Raw genomic sequence first — 26,038 nt, 5'->3', positions numbered from 1 at the left:
GCACAGAGTTAAAATGTGGGAGGGCAGGCTTAAAACAGCTGCACCATGACAGGGGCACACATATTTGCTTAATTTCCCGAGCACAAACTTTCTGACTTTTTTTTTGTTTGCTTTTTGTTTGTTTGTTTTTGAACACATCCTCCATTTGATCCATTAGGAGGAACATTAAAGCAGAATGTTCAGCTCATTAAGTTTCAGTCATGCAAGACTTTCATTCTCGGAATAAAAGCTTATGCACTTGGAAATACTTGAAAAAAAAAAGAGAATGTAGAAACTTGAACAGTTCCAAGGTACAGTGGAATTGTGTGAAAGACTAAAATTCATTAGATAAAAAATAGCAGGCTCCATGTGCCAGAAAACATTAGGAGAGCATGCAAATGCAATTGGGTTTTCAGTCTTTTCACCAAGGTGTGGAAAGATCTGTAGCTATGTGAATCCAGGCTATTAAAGACTTTTAATACCTGCTGTTATTCTTTGACAGGTGTATAAAATCAGTCTTCTGACAAATTCTTCTCCATTTATTATTTTGATAAAAAGTTCAGTAATTAAACTTTGCCAATGAATGTCAAATTTCAGTTAGTGGAAGAGAGAGAAAATGCAGAAACAATCATTTATTCCACAATATAATGCCATTTCATTTTCACAGAAAGTGAGTTTCATTATCTTAGAACTTAAGCTATTACTCTTTCTCTAGACATTTAAATGAAAAAATGTTTAGCCATAACAGAAACTGTTTTAAGAATTTGCTTTTATTTTAAGAAAGGTATTTTTTTTTTCTTATTTTCTCTTTGTTTTCTGTGTATCCTCTTCTCTGTTAAATAGATGAAGGATAAGTAGTTTGGCTTTCTAGAGATTCAGTTAATTCAGTATTTTGCAAGGAAACAGCAGAATTAGCGCAGAAAGTGGTGAGCTGCTGCAGACAAGCCTTTCCTAAGCATAGATGACGGCTGAGAAAACGACTCTTATAAAAGATTCATTTTAATTAGTGGATTTTTTTAAAGCCATACAGTGAGGCTGATTAGCCCTACACTACAAATCCATACATTTGTGCTTTAAGAGTGTCAAGAAAGCAGCTGAAATTAAAAGAATTAGATACTGGATATTAAATATTTTTAATATATTAATGAAGTATGCTTAACAGGTTGTAAGACCAATGTAAAACAGAAAAACACAAACGTGCAGGTTATTAGTATGCCACACATGAATGATGTAGGTTTTCTTTGAAGTTGCCTATTAAAAAAAAGAGGGCTTGTTGCTTGAGCTACATGTTCTCTGAGAATAGATATATTCCTGTCCTTCCAAGACTTCTCCTATTTTTGCATAAGTAAAAGCAGCTTTCAGAAGGAAAGTCTGGTTTGTCCCTTGATCATTCCTGATAAAAATGTTTCTTACAGACAGCTTTAGGACAGCAGCTGCTCATACTCCATCCATGACACAGTGGGTACATTTTAGGGATGAGATAGGACCAATTCTTTTGGGGCCAAAATGATTTCTGCAAGAAACAGCAACCTGTGTTCATTCAGCCTGCACGTGTGCCTGACATGACTTCTCACTGGGGCTGCTGCATGACCTGACTGAGTTCTGGAAGTACTGGCAAAACTTTGATCAGAAACATTCCAGCACGGACCATTTTGGTTGTTTTGTGCCGCTTCAGAATGCCCAGTGATTCATTTCAGTTTTAGAAGTGATGTGTTTGAACCAGTTTCTGTGTTTTGTTGGAAAGATCTTCATTGTATCCAATGCAGTGAAAAACTGGATTTTATCCATTCTCAGAATCAGTTGTACATCCCTGAGCACAGCAGCTTGTCCAAGTTCAGTGACTGTTACAGTCTTTTTATTCCTAACAGCTTATCCATTTGTCCAAGTACCTCAGCTTTCTTGCCTTTTATCTCCCTAGTAGATGCACCATAAATACTGTATTTGTGAGACATTTGTCTCTAACCAGTCATTTATTTTACAGATCAAAGAAACAAATATGTTGTGATTCCTTTTTACTTCACAGTGTCAGCAGAGCATGAATAGATTAATATGTGCAGAACTCAGAAATGTAAAGTTTAATTATTTACAAGCATTTTAGCTCATGTTAATTGGCAGCTGAGTGCAAACCCTTTGGTGCCCAACCAAACAAGTCTTGACTCTGCAGAAGCAGCGACTGCACTTATCATCCAAGGACAGAACCCGGTGCTTTTTACAGTGGAGCTGCTTTTGGTGACTGCTGTCACTTCTGTCGTGGACTGGGAAGGAGAATGAGTCCTGAGGCAAAGCTGGGGAAGGTTTGCCATGTGTAAAGGAGGGTGTAACAGGAACCTGAAACTCCTGGTGCACCAAAAACCCCACTGGGATATGGATGTACTGTATCATGTCACATACATCTGTCTTGGTTGGTCCTTGCTGCTCTCTGTAATCTCAGGAAAGCAATCACTGTCTGTCTGTCTGTCTGTCACACTGTCTGTCCCAAGCTTCTATCCACCTCCATGGCCCACTTGGACTTTAATCAGAACTTTGCATCTCTATAGCTGTCTGTCACCACAGTGACCTTTAGGGTTATAAAAGGCAAAATTTGTCAGTATGTGAGAGAAGTTAACCCATAATGTTTGTCAAGGAGGGAACGGTAGTTAAAGGAAGAAGGCATAGCCATTGTAGCTGCTGTTAATGTGCTTACATCAGCAAACAAACAAATTTAAATGAAATCAGAATTTGCCCCTGAACTTCAGTGTGAAGCATACTGGGATGCTTTAATTATTTGAAGTTAGATAAAAGTATCAAGCTAATGTGAAGTGTAAATGACTGTCTCAGGATAAATAGATATCGAAGAGCTTATTCTTCTGTTGAGTACATGAGAAATGAAAAGCACAGTGTATTGGTAGAAAAGGCGGTTTCTATTTCAGAAACACCTTTGGGACTGATGAACTGCCTAACTTCAATCTGAAATGAAGAATTTTCATTGAAAAAAGTGAAATGCAAAATTGTAGCTTCACTTGTCACGTATTATCTTGCCTGTGTCTGTTTTATTCTTTTTTCAGAACTTGCCTTTTATTATCGTTTTAATCACCTTGATGGGTGTTATTAGAATCACAAATGTCAGCCTGGGGAAAGTGAGAATCTCATCGTTATTTTGTTTCAATGTCAACTTTGTCAATTCATGCTTAGCTACTATTTAAAATTTTGGTGCCAATCCTGTGATTAGATTCCAGGTGTGATGTGGCCAGTCTTTACAGGTGAGCAGTGCTTCAGTATTCCTGTTTGGAATTAGTTTCTTCATCGGGAATTATTCACCTTAATGTTTTTTTTTTCTTTAAATTTTTTTCTTAGACCTTAGTATTTTGATAGATAAATAGTTTTGTATCATTTAATGACACAGATAATTTGCCCTGGCAGTTTGGAACAATTTTCTGTGCATGATCACAGGTAGATATTGTTCAACCATCTGTAATACAAATTTAGAAGTTACTTTTCAGTACATTTTTCTAGCATACCAAAATCTTTCCTGGAAATGATCATCAGAGACAAGAACTGATATTCTCAGCATCTGCTTAAGAAAAAAGCTATTCCATCATTTGTATTTTATTTGAGATACATTTGAAATGAGATAAGTTTGGTGAATTATTCAGAAATGTAAAGGATTACTCAATAAAGTTTTGCATTGTTAGTTTCAGTGCATTGAAGATAAACTATTAAAAAGAGGGCCCGGTTAACGCAGCGTAAAGATGATGCATGAAATGTGACATCTCTTTAACACTGAGAGAAAACACTTCCCTCCATTGAGTGCTTTACAGCTAATGCAAAATATTGACACAGCCCTATTATACCAAACAATAGACTGCTTTCAGAAAGATAATTTTATAGAAGGGGTAGTATCATGTGATCTTATTAATATTTATGAAATATGATAACAGAAAAAAGGGAATTGGGATAGCGCTGCTATCTTTATAGACCCTATCCATTTCAGCTTCAAAATGTTTTTCATTTCACACATCAGACACTAATTAGCAAATATCTAATTAGTGTTAGAAGAGTAATCGCTCATGGGAGTTGTTGAGGCTTTGAGCTTTCATGCATGCAAAAATAGTGCCACTTTAGGTACATTTGTTGAGGTACAGTAACTTTAACTTTTATTTTTCTCTGAACTGCGTGAATTAAAAATAAAAAGTGAAATTCAGCTCCAATAATTGGGGGTGGGAAAATGAATGCATTCATAAAGAGTGAGGCAAGATCCAGAAAAATTAAAATTTAGGTATTTTCAAACTTCTGCAGATGCTGGTAAATTCACTAGACCAAACAGAATATAATATTAATTTGATTTGATTCTGCTTTCCAGGTGAAGGACTATCTGTAGTGTTCCTCTTTACAGAACAGATAACTGTGTACACCCCAAATGAGTGGGACACAGAATGCAGCCAAGGAGGGAATAATCAAAATGCTCTCAGAATTCTACTGTTTTTAAGTTTTATAGCTCAAGTGTGTCATGGTGATAAGTTTCTTGTTATGAATATTAATTATTAAGTTTTGTGGGTTTTATTTTGCATTTTCTTTTATGAGAGACATAAATTCTATACAAACAGAATCTACCTTGGTAGTTATTTTGTCACAGAGTGGATAAATACATCTTAGCTAGAAACAGTGTTCAGTACAGAGCATTGTGCTTCTGTCATCATCAAAATTATGAATGTGAAGGAGGAAATAAAACCAACTATTTTTCACCTCTGGTTTTAGCAACACTTCTAAGTTCACTCCAAAATAATACAAGCAGGAGCCTGATTTTGAAAGTAGACAGACTGTAGGAAATGTATGAAAATAATATTAATGATAAAATATTTAGATACTGCTTAAATATGCAACAACATATTGAAAAATGCTGCAGGACTGAAGAATTAGTCTTTTTTGATTCTGCAGAATTTGATAGCACAACCCTTTTTTGCTCAAATTCCTAAAAATTAAATGTCTGTCTATGGAATCTGGGTGCATTCTAATTCATATTCATAAACATTTTTCAATAAGTTTTTACTACTATCAGTTTAAAATTAAAGATAATGTGGGTTCAAACTGTTGCTTTTAGATGGAGAAAAAGCAATTCATCTGTGATCTCCACTGAATTGATTTCCATTTCAGCAGAAATGGCTTGTCCTGAAGTTTCAACTGTCCTCAGCAGAATATTTCCTCCTAATGATGCAATATTTGCACAGTATCAGATTGTCATACTCTCCAGAATCTGCTTCCTAAATATTACAGAAATGGAATATTTTGTTGAAGGAGCCAAATGGAAAACAGATATAAATAAACAGCATAAAGGCTGGATGTGTTTAATTTTCCTCCTGTTCAGGCAGCCAGATCTGCATGGGGTTAACATCTATATCCCAAATTTATTAATAAAGCCGCCAGTTGGTCAACAATACAAAGGAAGTGACTATCAATATCAAGTGTCAGCTTTTTAAAAATCTTACCCATCATATTGCTGAGCAAAATATTTATTCCCCAGACTAAATCCCAGTTGGTTCTTAATTACAGGGATTTTTTTACCTTTTTTTAGTTTCTATCCTAGCTTCTTTTAAAGCCACTGTGAATTCCTAAGCTTGGGTTACTTGTTACAGCAGAAATTTTTAAATATGTGAATAAAAATGAAGTGTGGCAAACAGTGCTTGGACTTAATAGAAATGTTGGGGGCGGGGGGAGAAAAAAAAGTTTTGAAAGAGACCTCTGGAAAATGAAGGAGATGGTATTCCTGTGCATTGAATCTGGGAAAATGGGAAAATGAGTGTGTTTTATAGGAGCTTCCATGCGTGGCTTGACAGCATTATTGGAAATGGACTGATTTGCACTGGTATCGTCTGCTGATGTTCTTTGCAACTTAAGGGGGCATATCAGCACATTCTTTTCATCATCAGAATGATGCTCAAATAGTTTGCCTAATGGTAGTTTTCCATCCATTGTGACTTTTCTAACTCTTACCACTGTTTACAGTGGTGATGCTCAGCCCTGACACTCAGCTCAGAACTGCAAAGTATTTCCCTGGGAAAGGTTGCTGCCACCAGCCCCAGTTACAGATGAGAACATGAAAAAAGAGACAGGAAAATTATTTGGAGGAAATTTGAGAACACAACCTTCTTTTCCGAACCCCAGTCTGCTTCTCTGTTCACTTGTCCCCACTATCTCACTATCTGTACCAAAAATTAGACTCTTAGTAAAATATTAAAGCATATACTGCTGGGTTGAGGTAAAAAAAGGTCTTACTTTAAAGGTTTTTAAGGTTGTAGTTGGTCAAGAATTGCTGTAAAACAGAATACATAATGCTTTTAGCATTTTGATTTGTTTTTAATACATATTTAGTTTAAATTTATTAGATGTTGGAAAATTCAACACATGAAGAGTTTCTTCTATTGAATAGTGATTTTCTTGTTAGGTTGTAGGGTTTATTTTTATGTCTCTTTAAACATGGGAGGAGTATTTATTTTCTTTCCTCCTCACGTTTGTCAGGACAGGGCAGGTTTTGTCAGGACAAGAACTTTGTCATGTAACTTTTGGAGGATGTCTGTATTAAAATTCCACTAATACACGGAAGAAGAACCAGGAATGCTGCAGGACTCTGGCTTTCTTCTTTCCTCATATTCTGAGCTAATCATCTCTCTGTCAATCTGAGTGTCCTAATTTATAACTCAACACCTGTAGGCTCTATTCCTGCTCCCCTTTCCAAGGAACTGACATGTCAAGGAAAATGCAAAAGCAACCCCTCCATGGGTAACAGGGACACAGAGGCACCGTGTTACCCTCTCTTCAAAGGATCTCTGGAAATGCCTTCAGCGGATCCACTCCTTTGTGCCATCTTGTAGTTTGTGTCAGTCCATAGAAGGTGATATTATTTCATTTTAAACCCTTTTTTTTTGTTTTAATCAATGTGAGGTGTGCTCCATTTTTCCAGACTTATTGTTCTGTATGGACTTTATCTAGCAGAATAAGAATCAAAATAAAAATAATGAAAATTCTGGAATTGTTGCACTGGGCAAAACAAAAATAATGATCAAGAATACCTTCATTAGTAATGTTTTTCAGCATTTGTGAGATTTCTGTTAAGTCAAGCAGATGGAATCAGGCGTGTAAACATCAATTTATGGAATATTTGCAGGTGTTTAACATCTGTCTCCAGCAGTTGATAGTACTTGCACACAGCCTAATTAGGAAGGTCAAAAATCAAAGATGTATTTATAAAGCAACAGTGACCAGATCATAAATATGAGTCATAAGCAGATTCTTGATATCACATGATGATTTACTGCTTGTGAAAAAAATGCCATTTTATTTAATGTTTCTCCTATTGTAAAGATATACTAAAAAATAATGTTTGCTCCTGATGTAGTGACATAGTTAAGACAGTTAAAGCAAAACCATTCCTTTGGGGTCTCTATTTATTGTATTTCTTCTATTTAGATTATGTTAACCTTGTGGGTTTAACCTTCCCCTATTACAAGAAATTACCCTGAGGAAGCATTTCCATAAATTTCAAAACCTTTATTTAAGTCACTTCAGGGCATGGCTTCACCAGAGAAAGAAACTTCATCATTCCTTAACTTTTTGGGTTTGATTCTTGAGAAAGTTGATTTTGAATAATCTGAATGTACTTTGACTTTTTGTATTCTGTGTATATTGAAGAAAAAAACTTGAAAGTAAGGCATTTTGTCTTCCAGAATTCATGGAGGTGTCATTAAGGTTATTCAGCTTGTGGAAATTATGTGTTGCAATGTTATGTCTTAGTAAAAAAAAAAAAAAAAAAATAAAAAATGGGACATATTCCAAATTAGGAAAAAACTGGATCTTTTGATCCAACCCAAATGCTTCTCTGAAAAAGAGTTAAAACTGAGTTGGGGTCATGAAATAACAGGTGTCTACTTATTGAAGGTGATAAACTTGATAAGGAAACGGGAGCAGATGAATGTTGTCACTGGGGAAGCATGTTTGCCCTTTTCAAAAGCACAGATTTTAAGTCTGGAACCAATTGCAGAAATGCCCTGGCTTGCCAAGATATGTAGATCACAACTAGAGCAGGTAAATGCAATTTGTATCAGCATATAAATCGGAGAGTGTGATTTTAAGTACCCTTAAATGAATTAGATTTGTCTCATAATATCCCTATTAAGCAGGTAAATATCACTGATCCTCATTATTTAGAGATCAGGTGGCATTAGCAAACACACATTACATTTCAGCACCAGTTTCCAGCTCGTCAGTTTGAATGTAGGAATCGTTTTGAAATCAGTTGTGAGGAGTTCTCAATCTCCCATGTAATTAAATCTCTTTATTTTCTATTTCCTGTCTGTAAAGTAAGAACAGTAATACTATGTGCAAATTCGATACAGAAATTTACAGAATAGTTTTTGCTGCTTTTGAGGTCTCAAATGGATATAGCCAAGTGTGTGGGACTGTTCTGAGGAGAAATTCTCCCTGTGTAAAACTTCTTCTGCCTATAACCTATAATATTTATTGTTATAATGAATATTATAACAATATAATATTTAGTCTCATTATAATATAATTTATTACATTATAATAAACTTTATCATGTTTATATAATGTATTATATTGTATCATAAATATAATTAATAATATAAAATATACATTATAATTATAATATAACATAAATATTCTAATTATATAATAGTTATACAAATTATATTTAAATATATATAATGTTATTTATATAATAAAATATATATTTATGTAAACTATTATCTAACATCTAGATAAATATAAATATATAATTCTAGCTATTTTATATGTATTATATTTTTTTTTGATGGGTACTGAATCCCAAATCTTTCTAAGACTGCTGTGCCAGCAGCACCAGCTTTAGTTAGTCTGCAGTTATTTCAGTTTCTTCTACAATCAGTACAGAACCACAATTAAAGCATGTAGAGAGTATGACAGTATACTCAACATACAAAGATTTGTATTTAAGACTTGCAGAACAAAATAAGAAAATCTTTGATTCATATTTATCCATAGGATAATTAGATTTGCAGGAATTTATTTGTTTTAGGAGACCACCTTATTTATTTCTCTCATGTAAATGAATGCTTCTAGCATACAGCCTCAAATAAAGCCCCCTTATTCCAGACTAAAATGTAATGACAATATATTGGTTTGGTTATCCCTGGCTGTGTTTACTTGCTTGATCTGAAGTACAACCAGGTGATTCCATCTTCTTACAACAATTTCACTTCCCTTTCAATGAGTGTGGCTCATTTGAAGTTTGTGAAAGGCATATCCTTATGGAATTCATAGGATTTCATGTTGTGATGCAGCAAGGAGACTTGCTAGAAATTGCCTGTTTCAGGCTGATGATGCAAAACTAGACATCTGTTAAATTAACATCTATGTAACATTTTTGCCTTTCAGTCAAATGCATTCAAAAAATTTAAATGTTTTTAGCTGTCAAAACAATCTGTCACAAGATATTTATTTTTTTTGTATAATGGGTTACTTAAGGAAAGCAGCATATGGCTGAGTGAGCTGCACCTATGCTGCAGCTTGCCCAGCTCTGCACTACCTGTGAACTACTGGAAGATGCACAGGCTTAAATGATTAATTTTTAAAATTGAAATTTAAAAAGCAGAACTTTATACTTTCTAACCTGTTGGATCACTTTATAATGTATGTTTCAAATTTAAAAAAAAAAATGGTAAAGAAACCTTTGAAAATGTTGCTCTGCCTTTTTGTCTTGGAGCAGTCCTGAGGATGGTAAGTACATCCTGCAGTAAATCACAGTGGGAACAAGCCTGCATTCACCTACAGGTTTGTTTCTTTCCTTAATTTAAGCTATTCATTACTTCTCATGTAGAGGAGGATATAATAACACATTAGCAATTACAATTATGCATAATTTTAATAAAAACCTGTAATAACAGGTCCTAATAATGACCAGAACCAAAAAGCCTTTAATGCAATATATAGCACTGCATTGTACAGGGTTCTCATTCATCAGGCTCTGGCTTGTGTGTCTTGGTGACATTCTGGGGCTGCTTTTATGTGCCACTTTCAGTCATATAGCCATGTGCCCTGCCCTATCCTGCAAAAATAGCTCTGAGATGTTTCCAGAGTAAATTCACAAAGAAATCCTGGCCTAATTGAAGTCAATGGGCCTGCTACCTCCAAGTCAGTGAAACCTAAACTGACTGCTTACATCAGTGTTTTCTGATAGATAGGCATACTAGAAGTCCAACATTAGAGTTGTTTAAGTTATTTATTTCAGAATTTATTTGTATACATTTCTTCTACTTAGGTTTTGATTTGTGTATGCGGGGATTTTATAATGGGGGATTGTGTATCCCCGTTGTAAAATGGGGATTTGTTTTGCTTTTTTTCAGTCCCAGGGCACATAAAACCTGTGTGAATGTGAGATAATTTGCTCTGGGAATATTCAGCAGCTTTGCAGAGGGGCAAGATTGGAAGTTCTGAAGATGTGATGTACTTAACCCCTAGGGAGATAAGAAATGTGTCACCCACACCATTACAGCCCTTCAGGGAGCATCTTGTGTTGTTCATTCGTGGTTTAATTGGATTTAGGTTGAAGGCAGGAAGAGTATTGTATAAATGTAGGCACACAGTTTGTGGTGATTGGGAGTGGGGCTGGGGCCCAGCCTGATCTTTAATTGTCTACAGCTGTGTGCTCAGGTGAATGATATTGAAGATAATGAGGCATGGAGAGCCCAGGGGCACTGACCAATCACACAGGGAGCAGAGGGCACACAGGTGCAGGGCATCAACAGGAGGGGATAAAAGGCTGGGCTGAGGAACAAGAAGGGCAGAGCCTTGCTGCCTTCTGAAGTGGCATGGTGTTACTCTGTATGGATGAATACCTGAAGTTTCCTGATAAGGTAAGGTGTTACTCTGTGTGGGTTGAAGCCTCCTGAAATTGTGTGGTGGTATCTGTGTATTGTGGCCATCTCAACTGTAACATATAAAAGTATTGCAATAAGTCCCTGTATCTCATTAGTTATTAACACAAAACTGTCCGTTCCCCAGAGGGAGCTCTGTGGGCTCCCGTGTCACTGTGGTGTTTTCAGAGAGGCAGCATTTGAATCTGGAGAACATATGGGGACAGAGACTATGGAAATCATTCACTTAAATGTCACTTCTGTCTTAGATTTGTCATCTAATTTTAATATGTTGAATGCCATGAATATGTTTGATTGTGGTTTGCTTTTACAGTGAGTTGTATTTTTTTACTACTGGCTGCAGCCAAAATACATCCATGTTCGTTATAATTATGGGGGATTTTTCAAAGCTCGTTATTTTATTTTTTTGTGTGAAAAATATGCTGTGTGTCTTAAAGGTGCAGAAACTGTTCTGGGGTATTTTAGAAACAAGTTTACTCTCGTAAAGATTTCATTATAGTGAGGAAAATGAGTTTCTAATACTAGAGAAAATGCACATTTTAAACATTCCATTGTAAGCTATTTTACATTGCTAGAGCCCTGTGGACTTCAGTGGAGCTTGTAGCATTTTAGGATTTTGGCACGTGGGAATAAAAAACCCCATCCAACCAACTGGGCATCTCCAGGTAGCAGTACCCTCTGTTCTCACACCTGCTTGGAGTCTCCTCCTTTCCCTCCTCCTGCCCCAGCTCTGCAGCAGGACACAGGCTGTCCTGGCCACATCTGATGGAACAGGCAATTCCAGGCTTGTGGCTGAGCCCTTCTGGCTGTACAGAGCTCATCTCTGCTCATTTGTGGTAGTCAGTGAGACTTTTAGGCATTTCAGAGCTTTGAGATTGATACAAATTTGTGTGTACCTAGCTGAGTATTTCAAAGAAGTACTGACAGAGAAGCAGACTTTCTTACAGACACAGGAAGAATGTACCAATGTTAGTTAATTTTTGATTTTTAAAGCCAGTGGTGTAGAAACTAGAACTTTTGTTTTTTTCTCTGTCTATTCTTTAGGAGTCATGAGATACTTTGAATATATGATAACTTTCAAGTGTTGACATTTTTAGTCAGACTGTGACAATCTGAAGCATGAGCCTTGGCTTTTCTGGGCAGAGGTAGACTGGCAATAATCTTTAATAGAGGTGACAATAATCATTACAGCCATTACAAGGCTGCACTGCAAGTCCACTACAGGAGCAGGAAGTGCAGGTATTAACAGCTTGGCTTCTTCCTACACTGCTTAATAAAATGAAACCTGTGCTTTTGTTTGATATGCTAATAGCAGTCCCTTTTGCTTGTTAGGGAAATCCTCAGTTTGCTGCAGCTTCCTTCTGGTCTGACACACCCTAAGCTTATCAATGACAAATTGATCCTAAATATGCCACCAGTGAGTCCCGTCAGAGTGAAGGGTCACTGTCTCCAGCTCACCCTGCTCCCCCTGGGCTGCTGCTGCATCCAGGTCTCAATTTCACACTGGGAAACCCCCACAGCACCCATTTCCCAGAGGGGTTTTTAGAAAACCCCACTCTGGTTTTGGCCAGGGTGTGCCAAATCCTGGAGTTCTCTCACCCTCCTCTCACCAGCCTCACTTTGTGCCTTCTCTTTCTGTTCCTCCCTCTGCAGGGGCACACCCTGGCCAAAAACAGAGTGGGGTTTTCCAAAAACCCCTCTGGGAAATGGGTGCTGTGGGGGTTTCCCAGTGTGAAATTGAGACCATGGCATCCCCACCTGGCAGGCCAGGGGTTGTGGGGGTTTGAGGGTTTGTGCTGGCCCTGTCAAAGCCAGGCAGGCAGCAGAGCCTGAGAACCTCCAGTGTTATGGAGCATGGCCAATGTACCTCCAGGCTGAGGTATAAAAAAAAATCTGAAGAGTAAGAAAATGGTTTTTAAGTGCTTTTGCCTTAAAATGTGTTCTTGGCTTTCCCTTTATCTCTCTTCTTTTTTCTTTTTCTTAAATGAATACTGTTCTGAAGAAGCAGATTTTGGGAGCATTGTGCTGGGAACAAAAGGATTCTTTCAAAGACTTGTTGCTCAATCTTGTTTACAGGATTTTTCTTTTCCTGAAGACTTTTAAAGTCTTCTCAATTATTCTCTTCCCTAATGTATTCATATTTGCTGGGATAAAACTTGCTCTATTTTGGGGAGGACTGCACCAAGTGCAGCTCTTCCCAGAGTTTTCTGGGTTAGCTGAGAAAATTGCCAATGGCATTGTTTCCCCTGTGCCCTCCCATTCTCACCATGACTCCTGCTGCTTTCTCTCTTTCTCCTCTGGGTCAGGGCTGCTGCTGCTTTCCCCTTGACCTCCCAGCTCTGCCCTTCCTGACAGCCCAGCCAGGCACTCACAGTGAAATCTGAATGATCAAGGTTGACTCTAAACTTGGGCTTGAGAGCATATTTTCCTTCCAGCATCTCTGTTCTAGCATAATTTCCATGTGTTGTGACTTTTGAGATGCCCTGCCTTTCCTGCCAGGTGTGTCACACACACCTGGGTGGGCGAGGAACAATTGCACTTGTCCATGTGGCATTAATAATTATGATCATAATCGTCTCTGGGAATACATTAATGTTGATTCCTTACATGTGCATTAGGTTAACACTTAGCTAAATAATCATAATTAGCAACTTGGAAATTTTGTGCAAGCATTAGTTATTAAACCCTTAAATGAGTCCTGTGAGGTATCATTACCACCATTATATAAACTGAAAAAATTGACCACATCAAAGAAAATTGTCTTTCCCAAGACCCAGCAATGAGTCTCAAACTGAGATGTGATTTGATCTCCAAGGCTCTGTTTCAGCCATGGATTCTGCATGCTTTAAAACACTGACTCCCAGTTCAATGTAACTTGTCTGAACAATAAAAAATATTGTTTACATTCTGTTTTCTAGATATCATAGAAGAAATTAGTTGTCAGTAGTAGCCCTGTGGTTTTTTTGGGGATCCCTACTGCAAATAAAAAAATATTTTTGGTGAATTTAGGGTGGCTTCTGTATAACTCTATTAGTAGTTGTAACCTTAGGTGTTGTTTTCTACTTTGAAATAGAATTACTGAAGCAAGATATTACCTGAAAAATGACAAACTCTGCTAGAACGCTGTTGAAAGTTAACCCAAATGGCACAGAAATGTCATACATAGCTGATTATAATCGTGCTTCTGTGTAGATGTTATTTTTGTATATTGCTCTGGTCTGTTTATAACCATTAAGAAGGGAATTATGCACAGTAATGTGTCTAGATTCCAAGGAAGTTATTTGGCCTGTACATTATGATTTTTATTTGTTGCTTGGCCGCAGGACAGCATATGGAGTCATTATCCACTTAATAACTGAGATAGCTGCAGCCTCCCTTCCCCCTGGTGAGCGTGGGGCTGGGGGGAGGCAGCATCTGTCACCTGTGCAGACAGACTGCGAGGGGCAGGGTCACCCAGGGCTCCCCTCTCTGCCTTTTCCAACAAGAGTTCTTTGCCTGCGGGCTTTTCTGTTGGGTTTTTAAGTTTTTTGGTTTTTTTGTTTTTTTTTTTCTACCTGGAATATCAGTTTGCTAGGAAGGTGTAAGCACTGCTGTGGGAATGTCTCTTTGCCCGAGTACAGAGTTCACTCCCTCCTGCCCTTTGTGGCCCAGCAGTGTGCCAGGGACAGTGGGGCATGTTTGAGTTCTGGGAAATTTGTGTGCCAAATGTGAAAGATGCAGCTGGGGAGATGAGTTTGATGAGGCCACAGAGGAACTGGCTGAGTTAAGATTCCAAGCTACTGATTTGCTTTCAGACTGAAACAGTCGCATCTTGAACGTGGTCTTTCTAGCCAGAGCAAAAGTATTTCCATGTTTGCATATTGTTCTTTGGAATATGTACTGATTCTGCATGTCCCTGTCTCCCTCTGTTGTTCAATTTCCTACTCTTTTTTATGTGCTTTTATTGGTCTTCCTGAATTGTAACCAAGTTGCTAATGGGGCAAGTAAATTTTAATAAGGTTTTATTTGATTTTAACTTCAAGTGTTCAGCTTGGGCTCGTGTAAAAGGTGGCTTGTTTTTTATGGGCTTTTTTTTTTTTTTTTTTTCATTCAGCAGCAGTGTAGCTAAAAATTCACTGGAATCCTGTGTTTAAAATTGTCAATCTAAACTGAAAACTATAGTACTTAATTGTTCACATTACTAGCAGCCATCAGCTGTGCTCATTTTGAGTTTTATGCATGAGCTAAACCCATAGTTTATACCTGGGTCTCTGAGAAAATAAAGTATCTGTTTCTCCAGGCACCTACAGCATCAGCCTTGTCATGCTGATGACTGTGGCGAGACAGCCTTGCCATTAGTGCCGGCCCTTTGGCATCTCTGTGCTCGGTGAGATGCTATTCACCGCACATGGCAGCCGCAGTGCTTTCCGAAGGATCCCCGCTCTGCCCTGGCCGGAGCAGTGTCTGTGCTCAGCCGCTGTCAGTCCTGCTTTCTCTCAACCCCGCTGCTCTCCGCCGGGCCGGCCGGGGCTGCCCTGGGTGCCCGCGGCGTGCCGGGGCTCTGCCGTGCCGCTCCCCGGCCCAGAGCAGCCATCTCCGCTGCTTCTAAAGAGAATCCGTGTGCCGGACCGCCGGGCAGGGGTACCGCCGCTCAGTGCCGTCCCCAGCGCCCCGGCTGCGGTTCGTGCATGCGGGGACAGCGCCCGCGCATCCCCCGGTCCCGCGTATCCCAACCGGTTCCGCGCATCCCCGCGTCTGTGCGCACCCCCCGTCCCTCGGATCCTCCCCGGTCCCGCGTATCCCCCATCCCTCGGATCTCCCGGTCCCGTCCCCCGCAGGTCCGGGGGCACCGCCCGCTCCCCGAGGGCCGCTTGGCCGCCGTTCGGGGCCGGGACCCGCAGGCTCTGCCCGGGGCCGGGAGGAGATGGAGCGGGGCTGGGCTGGCAGCGGGAGCGGCTCCGCTCCGGCCGAGGCTCAGCCCTCGGGGGCCGAGCTTCAGGGGAAAAGAGAAGCAGGAACCATCCTTCCCTTTCCCCAGCAAAGGCAACAGAAAGAATTCAGCTTGCGCTCGTGTAAAAGGCGGTTTGTTTGCCCGAAAGGTGGTTTGTTGCAGCCCAACCAACAAAAAGCCTCCTCAATAGAAAGGTGTCCCCCACCATGGGAGGGGGATTGAAATCAGATGATCTTTAAGGGCCCTTCCAACTCAATCCACTCTATGATTATATGAAAGAAAAAAAAAACCCCGCAGCCAGAGCTAAACTCGGAATTTCTGTCTTCTCTTCACTTTTCTCTCCAGGCAGCAGCTGGGCTGGGCAGGGGGAGAAGGGAGCACTGGGTGCCTGTGTCCCACCACCTTGGTGTGGAGAGGCTCAGGCTGCAAAGAGCCCAGCTTTAAGCAAATGCTGCCTTGGGGACACATGTCCCCAAGTGAAACCCCCAGCCTCCTATCCCTCGGTGTAGATGCAAATTGTCCTGCTGAGTGTTAAACTCAGTTTCAGTGGTTCTGGGACAATCCACTGTGTTTCTAGCTGGATAGCTTGAGCAGTGGCATCCTCCTTATTTGCCGTTTCAGTAAATATCTCACCTCATAACAAAACTTGTAACCGTGTTACAGGGTCAGTGAGTGTGCAGCTCGGGTTTGGCAGGCTGAGCCTCCCTGCTGACCCTGCTGGCAGAGGTGTGGCAGTCACTGGGTCACCTCTGAGCAGTCCTGTCAGCAAGGAGAGCTTTCTCAGAGTGTGACACAGCAGAGTGCTTGGGTGTTTGGCTAATTCTGTGAGCTGCTTTGAGACCTGCAGAGAAAGCCCTAGAGCTGGTACTGCAGGTAGCTGCCCTAGCTGCAGGTTCCAGGGCTGTGTGCCTGGGCAGGAGGTGCCTGCAGCCTCTGATGGACACACCTGGGCAGTGGGGAAGGGCCGTGATTTCCCTGCCCTGGTGTCCCTGCAGTGGTGATGGCAGTCCCTGGGTCAGCTCAGCGAATGGGCCACAGGTGTGGGCACTCGTCAGCCCTCCACTCTGAGCTGGTCTGTGCAGCCCAAATGCCTCAGGGTCACCATCACAGCCAGAGTTACACGAGGGTGGTACGAGGCCCCACAAATGCAAGGCTGTCTGCTGCTTTTCCATGGATGTCATTTCAATGCTGTAAGTAAGAAAAATGTTCTTGTCTTTTGTGTTGGGTGGGTTATCCAGGACAAAAAGTTTCCCCCTGGTATTTTTATGGTAAACATTTGTTTTATCTTGTGGAGTTTAAGCATCAGCAGGTGCTGGAAGTATTTAAATAACATCCTTTCACTGTTCTTAAAGGACCTCTTGATAAACATAAATATTTATATTCTGGTGAATACCAGAACATGCATTGGAACTATTTGGGCCTTGGATCAGACATTGCTTGTGATGTTACAATGGGTTTAGCTAATTCTTAACACACTGAGAAACGTTTTGAAAATGAAATTCACAGTACTATGTGCTTGTTCACACATTTAGTTTCTTTGTCACGAACATGTATTGGTTGATGACAATTAATAGTCTGTGAATTTGGCTGACAGCAAACCTGTTAGTTGAAACAAAAACTAGGTGCTATAGTAGTGATAAGGGCAACAGAGTGCTGATTTTATGCTTTATGATTTATGCTTTGTCTGGCTTCACTCATATCCTTTATGCTAAAAACCCCCAAAACAGCAGCAGCATGGTATTGCTTTAGATTATTATAGTTACTTTGAAACCTTAATCAGCAGAAAAATCTATAATGAATAAGGTTATATGAAATTTCATCAGCGATCCATGTGTTTCTCCATTGAGTTCAAAAAGCACAGTTTAGATGGAGATGAAAAAAAACAGCAAAAGAAAACAGGAGGTTCATGGAAAGAGGAAATGGTTGTTATTAGACAATTTGATCACTACAAGATTGCTTGTCTGCTTTGTTGTTTGGGTTTGTTGTGTATTTGGGATTGTTGTTGTGGTTATTTTTTGGTTTGGGGTTTTTTAAACAAAATTATACCCCTTAATTGTTGTGCTTTTGGTGTTCACTAAGATGAGCGCTTTCTGGGAAGTGTGCATGGTGACTCTGTCACGTTGTATAGTGTAGTTATTATCTATTCCTGGCAGCTTCCAGTGGGGTTTTTTTAGGTATTCAGAACCTGAAGTTGCACCATTTTATCCCAGATTTCATAAGCAAGGGTGAGGTAATTGTCAAAGAGCGTTGGCTGTTCAGCAAAGTTTCGAATTGCGTCCGTGACTGTCACAGGAGAGAGCACGTCAAAAATGACAATGCCTGTAATAAACTGGCTGGGTGAAAAATAGTAAAAGCAAAAATAGTTCTCTCTTCTTTTTGTGTTAATTACTTTTTCACTTTGTCAGAAACTGTTTGTGAGAAAGCTTTTGCTTTAATGAGTCTATCTTCATAAAGTTGAAGAACATTTCAAATAACAGCCAGATAGTTCACCCATGCTCTTAGTCAGCTGTATGAAAGATGTGGCACAGTCTCAATTGAGTTTCCATGGAATCAAAATCTGTATGTTCTTAAGAAAAAAAAAATCTAGGAGAAAATAAAAGAATGTTATTTTTAAATTGGGATCTTTCATAAATATAGTTTATAATTATTACTGATAACTTTAAGAGAATGAATATATCTAAAAAGCCATATCTTGCTATTTATAATCTGATCTGGTTGCATTTCAGAACTGTGAAACAGTTAACATAAAACCAGACCTAAAATGTGCATTTAAATATTTTTTTTTACATTTTAATCATCTGTAATATAATGTCATAGTCACTTTTTATAGCATTTTTAATATGCATATGCTTTTTTGAACGCTTCTGTTATTTTTTAACAATTTACTAAAAATACTATATCTTAAAATTCTGAAGGGTCAATCACATCAAGCTCTTGCTGTTCTCAACATTCTAATCAGCACTTCACATTTACCAATTTTATTTCTTTTTGCTTCAGTGCACTTTCTTAGGGGTATGGCAGGGATAAAGGCAGGAAGAGCTTTTGTGGTTGATACCACAGCTTTGCCAAAAACAGTGTCCTGTGTCTGATGAGAGCTGAGGAAATGCCAAATTAAGGTTGCTTTTTATGCCATGTCAACCCTTGTTGGTGGAATTTTCCTCCATGTGCTGTTCCAAACCAGATGGGGAATAAACCAAACTTTCCTGACCCTGCCCCTTATCAACTCACTGGCTTGAGTCATAGTCTAGATACAGCATGGAGATGTTTAATAAAAGAAGCTTTTGACTCCTATGGCAAGTAGGTTTTGGTTTATGAGATAAGTGGAATTTTAGCTGTTCTGTTATGGTATACAAGTCCTCTTGATCATTACATGGAACAACTTGAAGCAGTTAATGAATTGTCAGCTGTTACTAATAGGGTGTAGACCTAATCCTGTAAGACCTCTGTGCTATAAATATAGTGGGAAAAGTGGAGTTCTGATACAAAAATTGTGGATCAGGACACAAGTAAACAGGAGCAAGTTTGAAAAATATAAGACCTTTGTTACTGTTTTTCATTTCCTCTGTAGTGTCCTGTATTAGAGAGCCAGTTTTGTGTTTTCATCTTGTAATTTTACTCTGAAAATAAAAACTTAGTAATTTATAAAATACTCATTCTGAAAATAAAATTTCTTCCTTGCCTCCATTTTTGGTCATCTCTTGCAGTCTTTTGGCATCCTTGGCTCATGGCATGAATAAAACTTGGCTCCAGCAGGGCAGCAGGTCTTTGTATCCTGACATAAAAGCAAACAATTTTAAAAGGTTTATAGATGTGGTTCTGTGCTTCCACATTTTCAAGGGAATGTGCTTGTGTCAAGATCAGCTGACAAAAAAAAAAGAAGAGTTTTTTGATTACCCTGGTTGTAAGGCAATGACAGCAGTGTCCTTCTAATTTGTTGACATCCTTCTGCTTTTTGCCATCTGTATCATAGGTGTAGCAAAGCAGTGTCTATAGAGGCTGGAATTGAATTCACAGCAGAAATAATCTCAGAATAGAAGTCAGCCTGAATATAGGTCAAGTTAGTGCACAGGAAACCAACACATCTTCAAAGCTGTGGCTCGGAGAGTGCTCAAGGGTATACTTAAGGTATGAATGTTGCATATTAATTCTGGGGACTGGGCAGTAAAACTGGGCTTTGTTCAGTTTCTAAGTGTGTTGCCCTGTACTCTGACATAAATTGTGTGCTCTGTTGCCTCAGCGTAGATTTGTATTTCATGTAGAGAACTGAAATTACCTAGTAGTGAAGAGCATGCTTTAGGAGCCTCAGTGCTCTCCTGGAAGCCAGCCTTTGTCTTTGCAGGCAGAACCTGCCTACAGAGCATGGAGGAGCTCTCAGCCTGTGGCAGGAAGGAATTAGGCACACCTGAACCTTGCAGGTAAATTGTTCTTTCCATCCCTAATGCTAATTGAGGCACAGGAGGTTCACCTGAACTGGCTGCTGTTCAGGCACAGATGAAAGTAATTGGTTTACTGCTGGTTTAAACAATGTAAATCTTCTGTGGGAGATACTTCAGGAATTGTTTGAGCTACTGAGGATTCTTGAAAGGCCTCAGCATGTGACTATAATTGGAGAAAAATTCTAAATGGAAATGTATGAAGCAGACAACAAGTTGGTTCTACAGAAGTCTGATTCTTGAAATGTCATTTTAATGCATATTCCTCTATGGTTTTACAAATAAATACAAGGGTGGGGTGGAATTACATGTCTTTTGAAAATTCTGTACCCAAATAGTCAAGAATGTACTGATTATCTCCTATTTTAGTACTTTAGCAGAATTTATAGAAGTACTGATTTCCATTCATTCATGAAATGATTGGTTTCAAAACATATTAACACTTTTTTTATGGAATATAGAAAACTAGAAATTAACTATGTAAATAAAATAATAACTTAGGTATTAGTTATTATCACTTACTGAGTAGACAATGATAGGAATCAAAGATTACTTTCAGTAGCCATTAAGAAATCTGCATGAGTCATTACAAGCTGCTTTTGCTGGGGTTTTCTTTTTGTTTCCTTTTCAGAACACTTGGCTATCCCTTCTATCATGTAACACAGGCAGTTGTAGATCAATTTGTTCAACCATGCATATAGTGAGTAAGGTTGTACTGTTTGGACCAAATGGAGGTCATAAACAGTTTTAATTTATAATGATGCTATCACATGTATTCGGTTATGCTCAAAAAGCAGAGTTTAAGTGGTTTTATTATTCATAGCAGCAATAGCATCACAGTTTTTCTTCACCCTGCCAGGATGTTGTAGCTTAGACTTGTGCAAGGTCTTTATTTTGTGCCTCTCACCACTAAAATTATGTCTGATCCTGATGCTTCTTTTACCACACCAACTGCATTTCTCATTGTAAATTGGGTGCTGGGAAGTTAAATTTAGGCAATTTAAGACACAAGGGATTTTCTTGCATGCTCTGCCTTCCTTCTAGCCCTTCTGCTCCTCCTGTATTCCCTCTGAGCAGTGAACAGATCCATTCTAGGGAATGGAGGCTGGGGAGAGATGAAGGGCCACACTGTGGCCTTATAATTTTATAGTGCTTGTGCTGTTAGAGATCCACAGGTATTATTGAAACAGGGTTTGGGGAGATGAAGGTGCTACATTTTATTAAACCAACAGATGTAACTGGGGGAAAAAAAAAAATACATGCTCTTAGAGACAGTCTGTCTTCAGGTCTGAAACAGAGGAAACAAAACCAAAAGGCTGGAAAAATTCATGTTGTGTTTGTGTCACCCAAATAGATAACTGGCAAAGGAAGTCTTTGCTAGATGTAAAATAGAGAAGGATATTGCTGAGAGAAAGTGGTCATCGGCCCTTCTGCATAGCCAGAGCTTTTCCTTCAGCTCTAAAGGACTTGTAATGAGTATTTGTGGCTAGGAGTCCCTGTGATGGGTGTGGGAGCTTTGCCAGCCATTTGCCAGGTTGTTGCCCCATCCTGTGCTGTGTGATGCCCCATGTGAGGCCATGTCTTTTCCTGAGGCTTTTAGGGGCTGGATTCAGCACCATTGAAACACAGCAGTGTGGTGAATGTTCTAAAATTGTTCTGTTCCTCCAGAAGTTTGGGGTCACTGAGGGTGTGTTTGCATGTGGACTAAAACACACAGCAGAGCTATCCAGATTGCTGGCAGAGCAGACAAGTATGGTACCAAGAGGCTTTCTGTGATTAAACTCAAACCTGGCTTCGTCAGGTAAGATTGAGGGGAAAGCTCTGGTTTAGTTATTTTCTCTGTAATGGTGAAAGTGTAAGAAAAGGTCTGGAAATCAGCTATTTATATCTCTGCACAAAATGGCATTGCTAGTACATTTCTGCGTGTAGTTATTTTGTAATGGTGTGGTGCTGGTCTGCTCCTGCAGTACTGCTCGAGGAAGCTTAAGTGGAAGCACATTTAACAGCAGTAAAATAGAGTTTTCTCACTCATGTTCATCAAAGCCTTGCCTGTCTTATGGAAATGTGGCTGATTTATAGAGTAACTTCCATAGGAGAATGACTTGCCTTGCTCACTGGAGCTGTAAGGAGTCAAGCACTTCAGTGTCCAAACACTTTGAGTTTGAACACAAGGTCAGTTCTTATAGAAAACAATTTATTTTCTTCAATGTATAAGCTCATGCTTGGTTTTAGCCATGCAGCCTTATGCCTTTCATGAAAACAAACAAGCTGCATGCATGTTTTCAAGTTTTTTGTTGACCTTGGATGCAAATGCAGCCATTTAATTCCATTGTGAATTTGTAGATAGGCCTGTGAGAGTGAATAAATACTTCTAGAAGTACTGTATGTATGTGTTTGCATTTCCTGAAAGTTGTTGTCATGGATATAATCTAGTACATTGTAAGAGATGTGGAAACTTCTTATCAAGACTTGCATGAGAAAAGCAATTTACAAGTAAGGGTGAGAAAACACAAAATGAATGGGAAACAGGAAAGATCTCTCCCCTAACTGTTCCTGTTTACTCATTTTAAGCAGAGGAGCTTCTTACAGCACTTGGGACTTATTTTTGCTTGTTTTCTTTTCAAAAGGTAGTGAGGCAGTTCCTTTAGAGTATTGACTAATAATACTCTGGGAAAAAAATGCAATAACTAAACTCATGCATCTCTATTTCTCCCTCATCTTTCTCTGAGAAATTTCAGGTGGTGTTAATTTCCATAAAACAGGAGACCTTTAAAACAGTGTAAGGAATCCACTGGACTCCTTACAGCAGCAGAGCAGGAAGGAATTCCTGATCCATCACACACACTGCTGCTGTGTTGGGTCAGCTAGTGGTGCATTGATACACATGCAGAGAGATTTAAAAGCCCATTGTTCTCGTGAATATTTTTGTCCTTATGGTAACTTTAAGTTCACATGATGAAAGCTGCTTAAGAAGGTTAGTGAGAATCTGATTTTAGTGGATCTGTATTTAAGTCTGTGGATTCCCAGTCCCCAGGGATCAAAAAATAAGAGGTGAAATGCTGAAGCAATCACAAATTAATCAATAGGTTGGGGTTTGAAAGTTTAAAGAGTTGTTTTGCAAGTGTTGCTATACAGATATGAAAACTGGATTCCATCTGTCCAGAGCTTACTGTGATGGTTTTTGGTGAGAATCTGGAGGCAAACATTCATAGAAAAACATTAATTCTTACGAGTTTTGTGATATAATAATGATATGAAATTACCTGGGGTTGAAACTGACCTGATTCCCTGATAATCATCTGTGAATCCATCCTTATAACCTCCTCTCTGGAACTGGAAAACCCTTACAAAAGAGAATACCAAGTTATTTAAAGCTGTTGCAATATTTCTTCAGGCTACCTGAGTACCTTCAGACCCAGATGCCAGAATGTGGCACTGTGTGGCTTGCATGAGCACTCTTCTGCACAGTCCAGAGCTAGATCTAGATTTTTTACATTATTTTCTTTTCCCTAATGCAGTTGACATGGTAGGATCCAACAGCCCAAATAGGGTGCTGCAGCAAAGAAAGTATGTCTTTTTTAAGGTTTCTTCCTATTTAATGTTGGCTTCATGTAAATCCTAGAGTGGTTGTGGGCTTGTGTCAGTTCTGCAGACAAGGACTTTGTGTGCTTTGGGCCAGCTGACCAATTGCCAGTTGGCATAAAGCCCATTTGCCTTGACCGTGTAAAGGTAGATGGTATGGACAAAGCAAATCACAGAGGCTGCCCTGATGTTACGTGTTGTGGTTAGGGAAAAAACCTCCAACCAACCGAAGACCCAAACAATCCACACACATCCCACCCTCGTCTTGCATGAAAATGAACCCTGCTTGTATGAGGACTAAATGTGTAGATCTCTTCTAATGGGAATTCAAAATTAAATTTGAAATTTGGGCTTTAGCTTGTTACTGATTTTTAAAAAACATTGGAAATATGAATGTGTCTGATGCACTCTTTTAAAAATGTTAGTCCTGGGTCCAGTTTCTTCTTCTTCTACCACTTTAGAGCAACTTCATCTAGAAATTCCAGGATTAATAGAATTGTCTGTAATACCTTTTTTAAAAACAGATTTATCAACGCTAATATGTTTTGTTGCCATGATAACTCAGTTATCAACATTAAACATTTGTTCAGTTCATTTGTTTATCAGTGGCAGTTTGTTAGTAGTTATAAGTAGAATTCCATCTGCCAGTTAAACTATATTGTAAATTAATGGAGAAATTAGCAGCTCCTGTTTTTTTGGGGGGGGGCAGGGGGAGGCGTCTCTGCTAATGAATATATGAAGTTAATTGCATTTAAATGCATCTCCAGGAGCTGGGTGGGGGGCATCTCAGGTAGGCTGCACACGAGTGTGCCAGTCAGGCGCAAACAGGCACACACTGTGATTATCTCAGTTTTCAAACCTGGAAGAGACAAGAACGTGTTGCTAAATGAGAGAGGCAGTATGTCATGCTCACTGAGATAAAAACAGAAGCTGCCAGACACTTTGGCTTTATTCTGCGAATTCTTTGCTTCGAAACTCTCCTCTTTTCTTCCGGCTCATTCTGCCTGCCGTTCTCATTCTCCCTCCTTCGCTCGCTGCTGTCGCGATCCCTCTCTCATTGTTCTCTCCCTCTTGCCCGTCTTTGATGCACATACGTTGTCACATTTCATTGACTCTCCCCTCTTCTCTGTTCTTACACTCACGCCTAGTGGTGCTTCAGCCAGAGCTCGCAGCCTCTCCGCCGAGTTTTAGTCATGTGTGAAGCTCAGTTTGATCGAGCGCTCCTTTTCTGCCTTTTCGCTCTCGCCAAAGATTAGAAGGTGGCGTCACATCGCTCCCCGGCTTTTTCCCGCAGGAGGGACTTAAAAGGGACAACAAAAACTAATCACTTCCAATAAGCGTTTTCTTGCGAAAAGGGGACTTGGCTGTGCGATTCGAGGCCGGTGCTAAGGATTGGGAAGGCTGGAGGATGCTTCATACTGCTAACAAGGGAAGGAAGCCTTCAACTGAGGCAGGTAAGAAGTGTCTGAATCCCAGTGTTGTTTTATGGAGTGCTCGCTCGGAGCGGCGGATTTCAGCCCTCGGTAACTGAGGCAGGCAACTGCAGCAAGAGGCAGCATCGGTGTGCTATCAGATTCCTTTTGTTTAACATGTAAAGTCTGTGCTGGAAATTGAATTAGAGATGGGGTTCTGAGGGCACTGTATTCACAATGACTGCTTGGTTTTTTTCTCCCCCCTTTTCTCTGTGTATCAAAATAAATCAGAGAGCCAGCTTTTGTGAAAGCTGGACTTTGCTTAAGGTTAAATTCAGTGCTGAAATCTCAGTGTAAGAAAAGCTTTAGAGTCTTAGAACCCTCAGGGAGCTTGCATTCTGCAATTTGATTGCAACAGCTCAATTTAAAAAATGATTTACTTATTTACAATTTATTGTAAGGTAAAATCTAGCATTGAGTTTGGATCTAGGTGAATATGGTTTGTTTGCCTGGCATTCTGTCGGATGAATAGCTATACCCTTTCAGACGTACTGCAAAACCTATTTTGTGTTTATGTTTTGTAAATTGAGATTAAGTAGCATCCTGAATGAAATACGTGACTAAAACTCATAAAATGCATCTGTGTTTAGTAAAGCAATCACCAAATTAGAATAATGGATTTATGTCAGTTGTCAAATGGAGTTAACTCTGAAAGTGCTGTCCACAAGTGCACTTGGATTACAATAAAGGGCTTTCTGTTTAACAGTTATTGAGAGGAGCTAATTTATCAGGCAAAGC

The 26,038-nt window shown here is 39.5% G+C and overlaps 1 protein-coding gene across 12 annotated transcripts in view; it reads left to right on the top strand.

Annotated features, from left to right (window-relative positions):
• TENM2 (teneurin transmembrane protein 2) overlaps positions 1-26,038 on the top strand; it is a 615,620-nt gene that overhangs the window by 255,121 nt on the left and 334,461 nt on the right. For 2 of the 12 annotated variants that reach the window (XM_063168608.1, XM_063168606.1), the window contains exon 1: positions 25,074-25,282. The exons of the other annotated variants lie outside the window; for them this stretch is intronic. In XM_063168608.1, coding sequence (XP_063024678.1) covers positions 25,237-25,282 — 46 coding nt within the window. In that variant the 5' untranslated portion in view covers positions 25,074-25,236. Of the gene's footprint in view, positions 1-25,073; positions 25,283-26,038 lie in introns of those variants that run through there. 12 annotated transcript variants of the gene reach the window in all.

This window comes from Melospiza melodia, chromosome 14 (assembly GCF_035770615.1).
Source record: "Melospiza melodia melodia isolate bMelMel2 chromosome 14, bMelMel2.pri, whole genome shotgun sequence".
NCBI classification, from domain to species: Eukaryota; Metazoa; Chordata; class Aves; order Passeriformes; family Passerellidae; genus Melospiza; species Melospiza melodia.
Note: the sequence above shows the minus strand (reverse complement) of the source record. Positions and strands in the feature narration are given on the sequence as shown.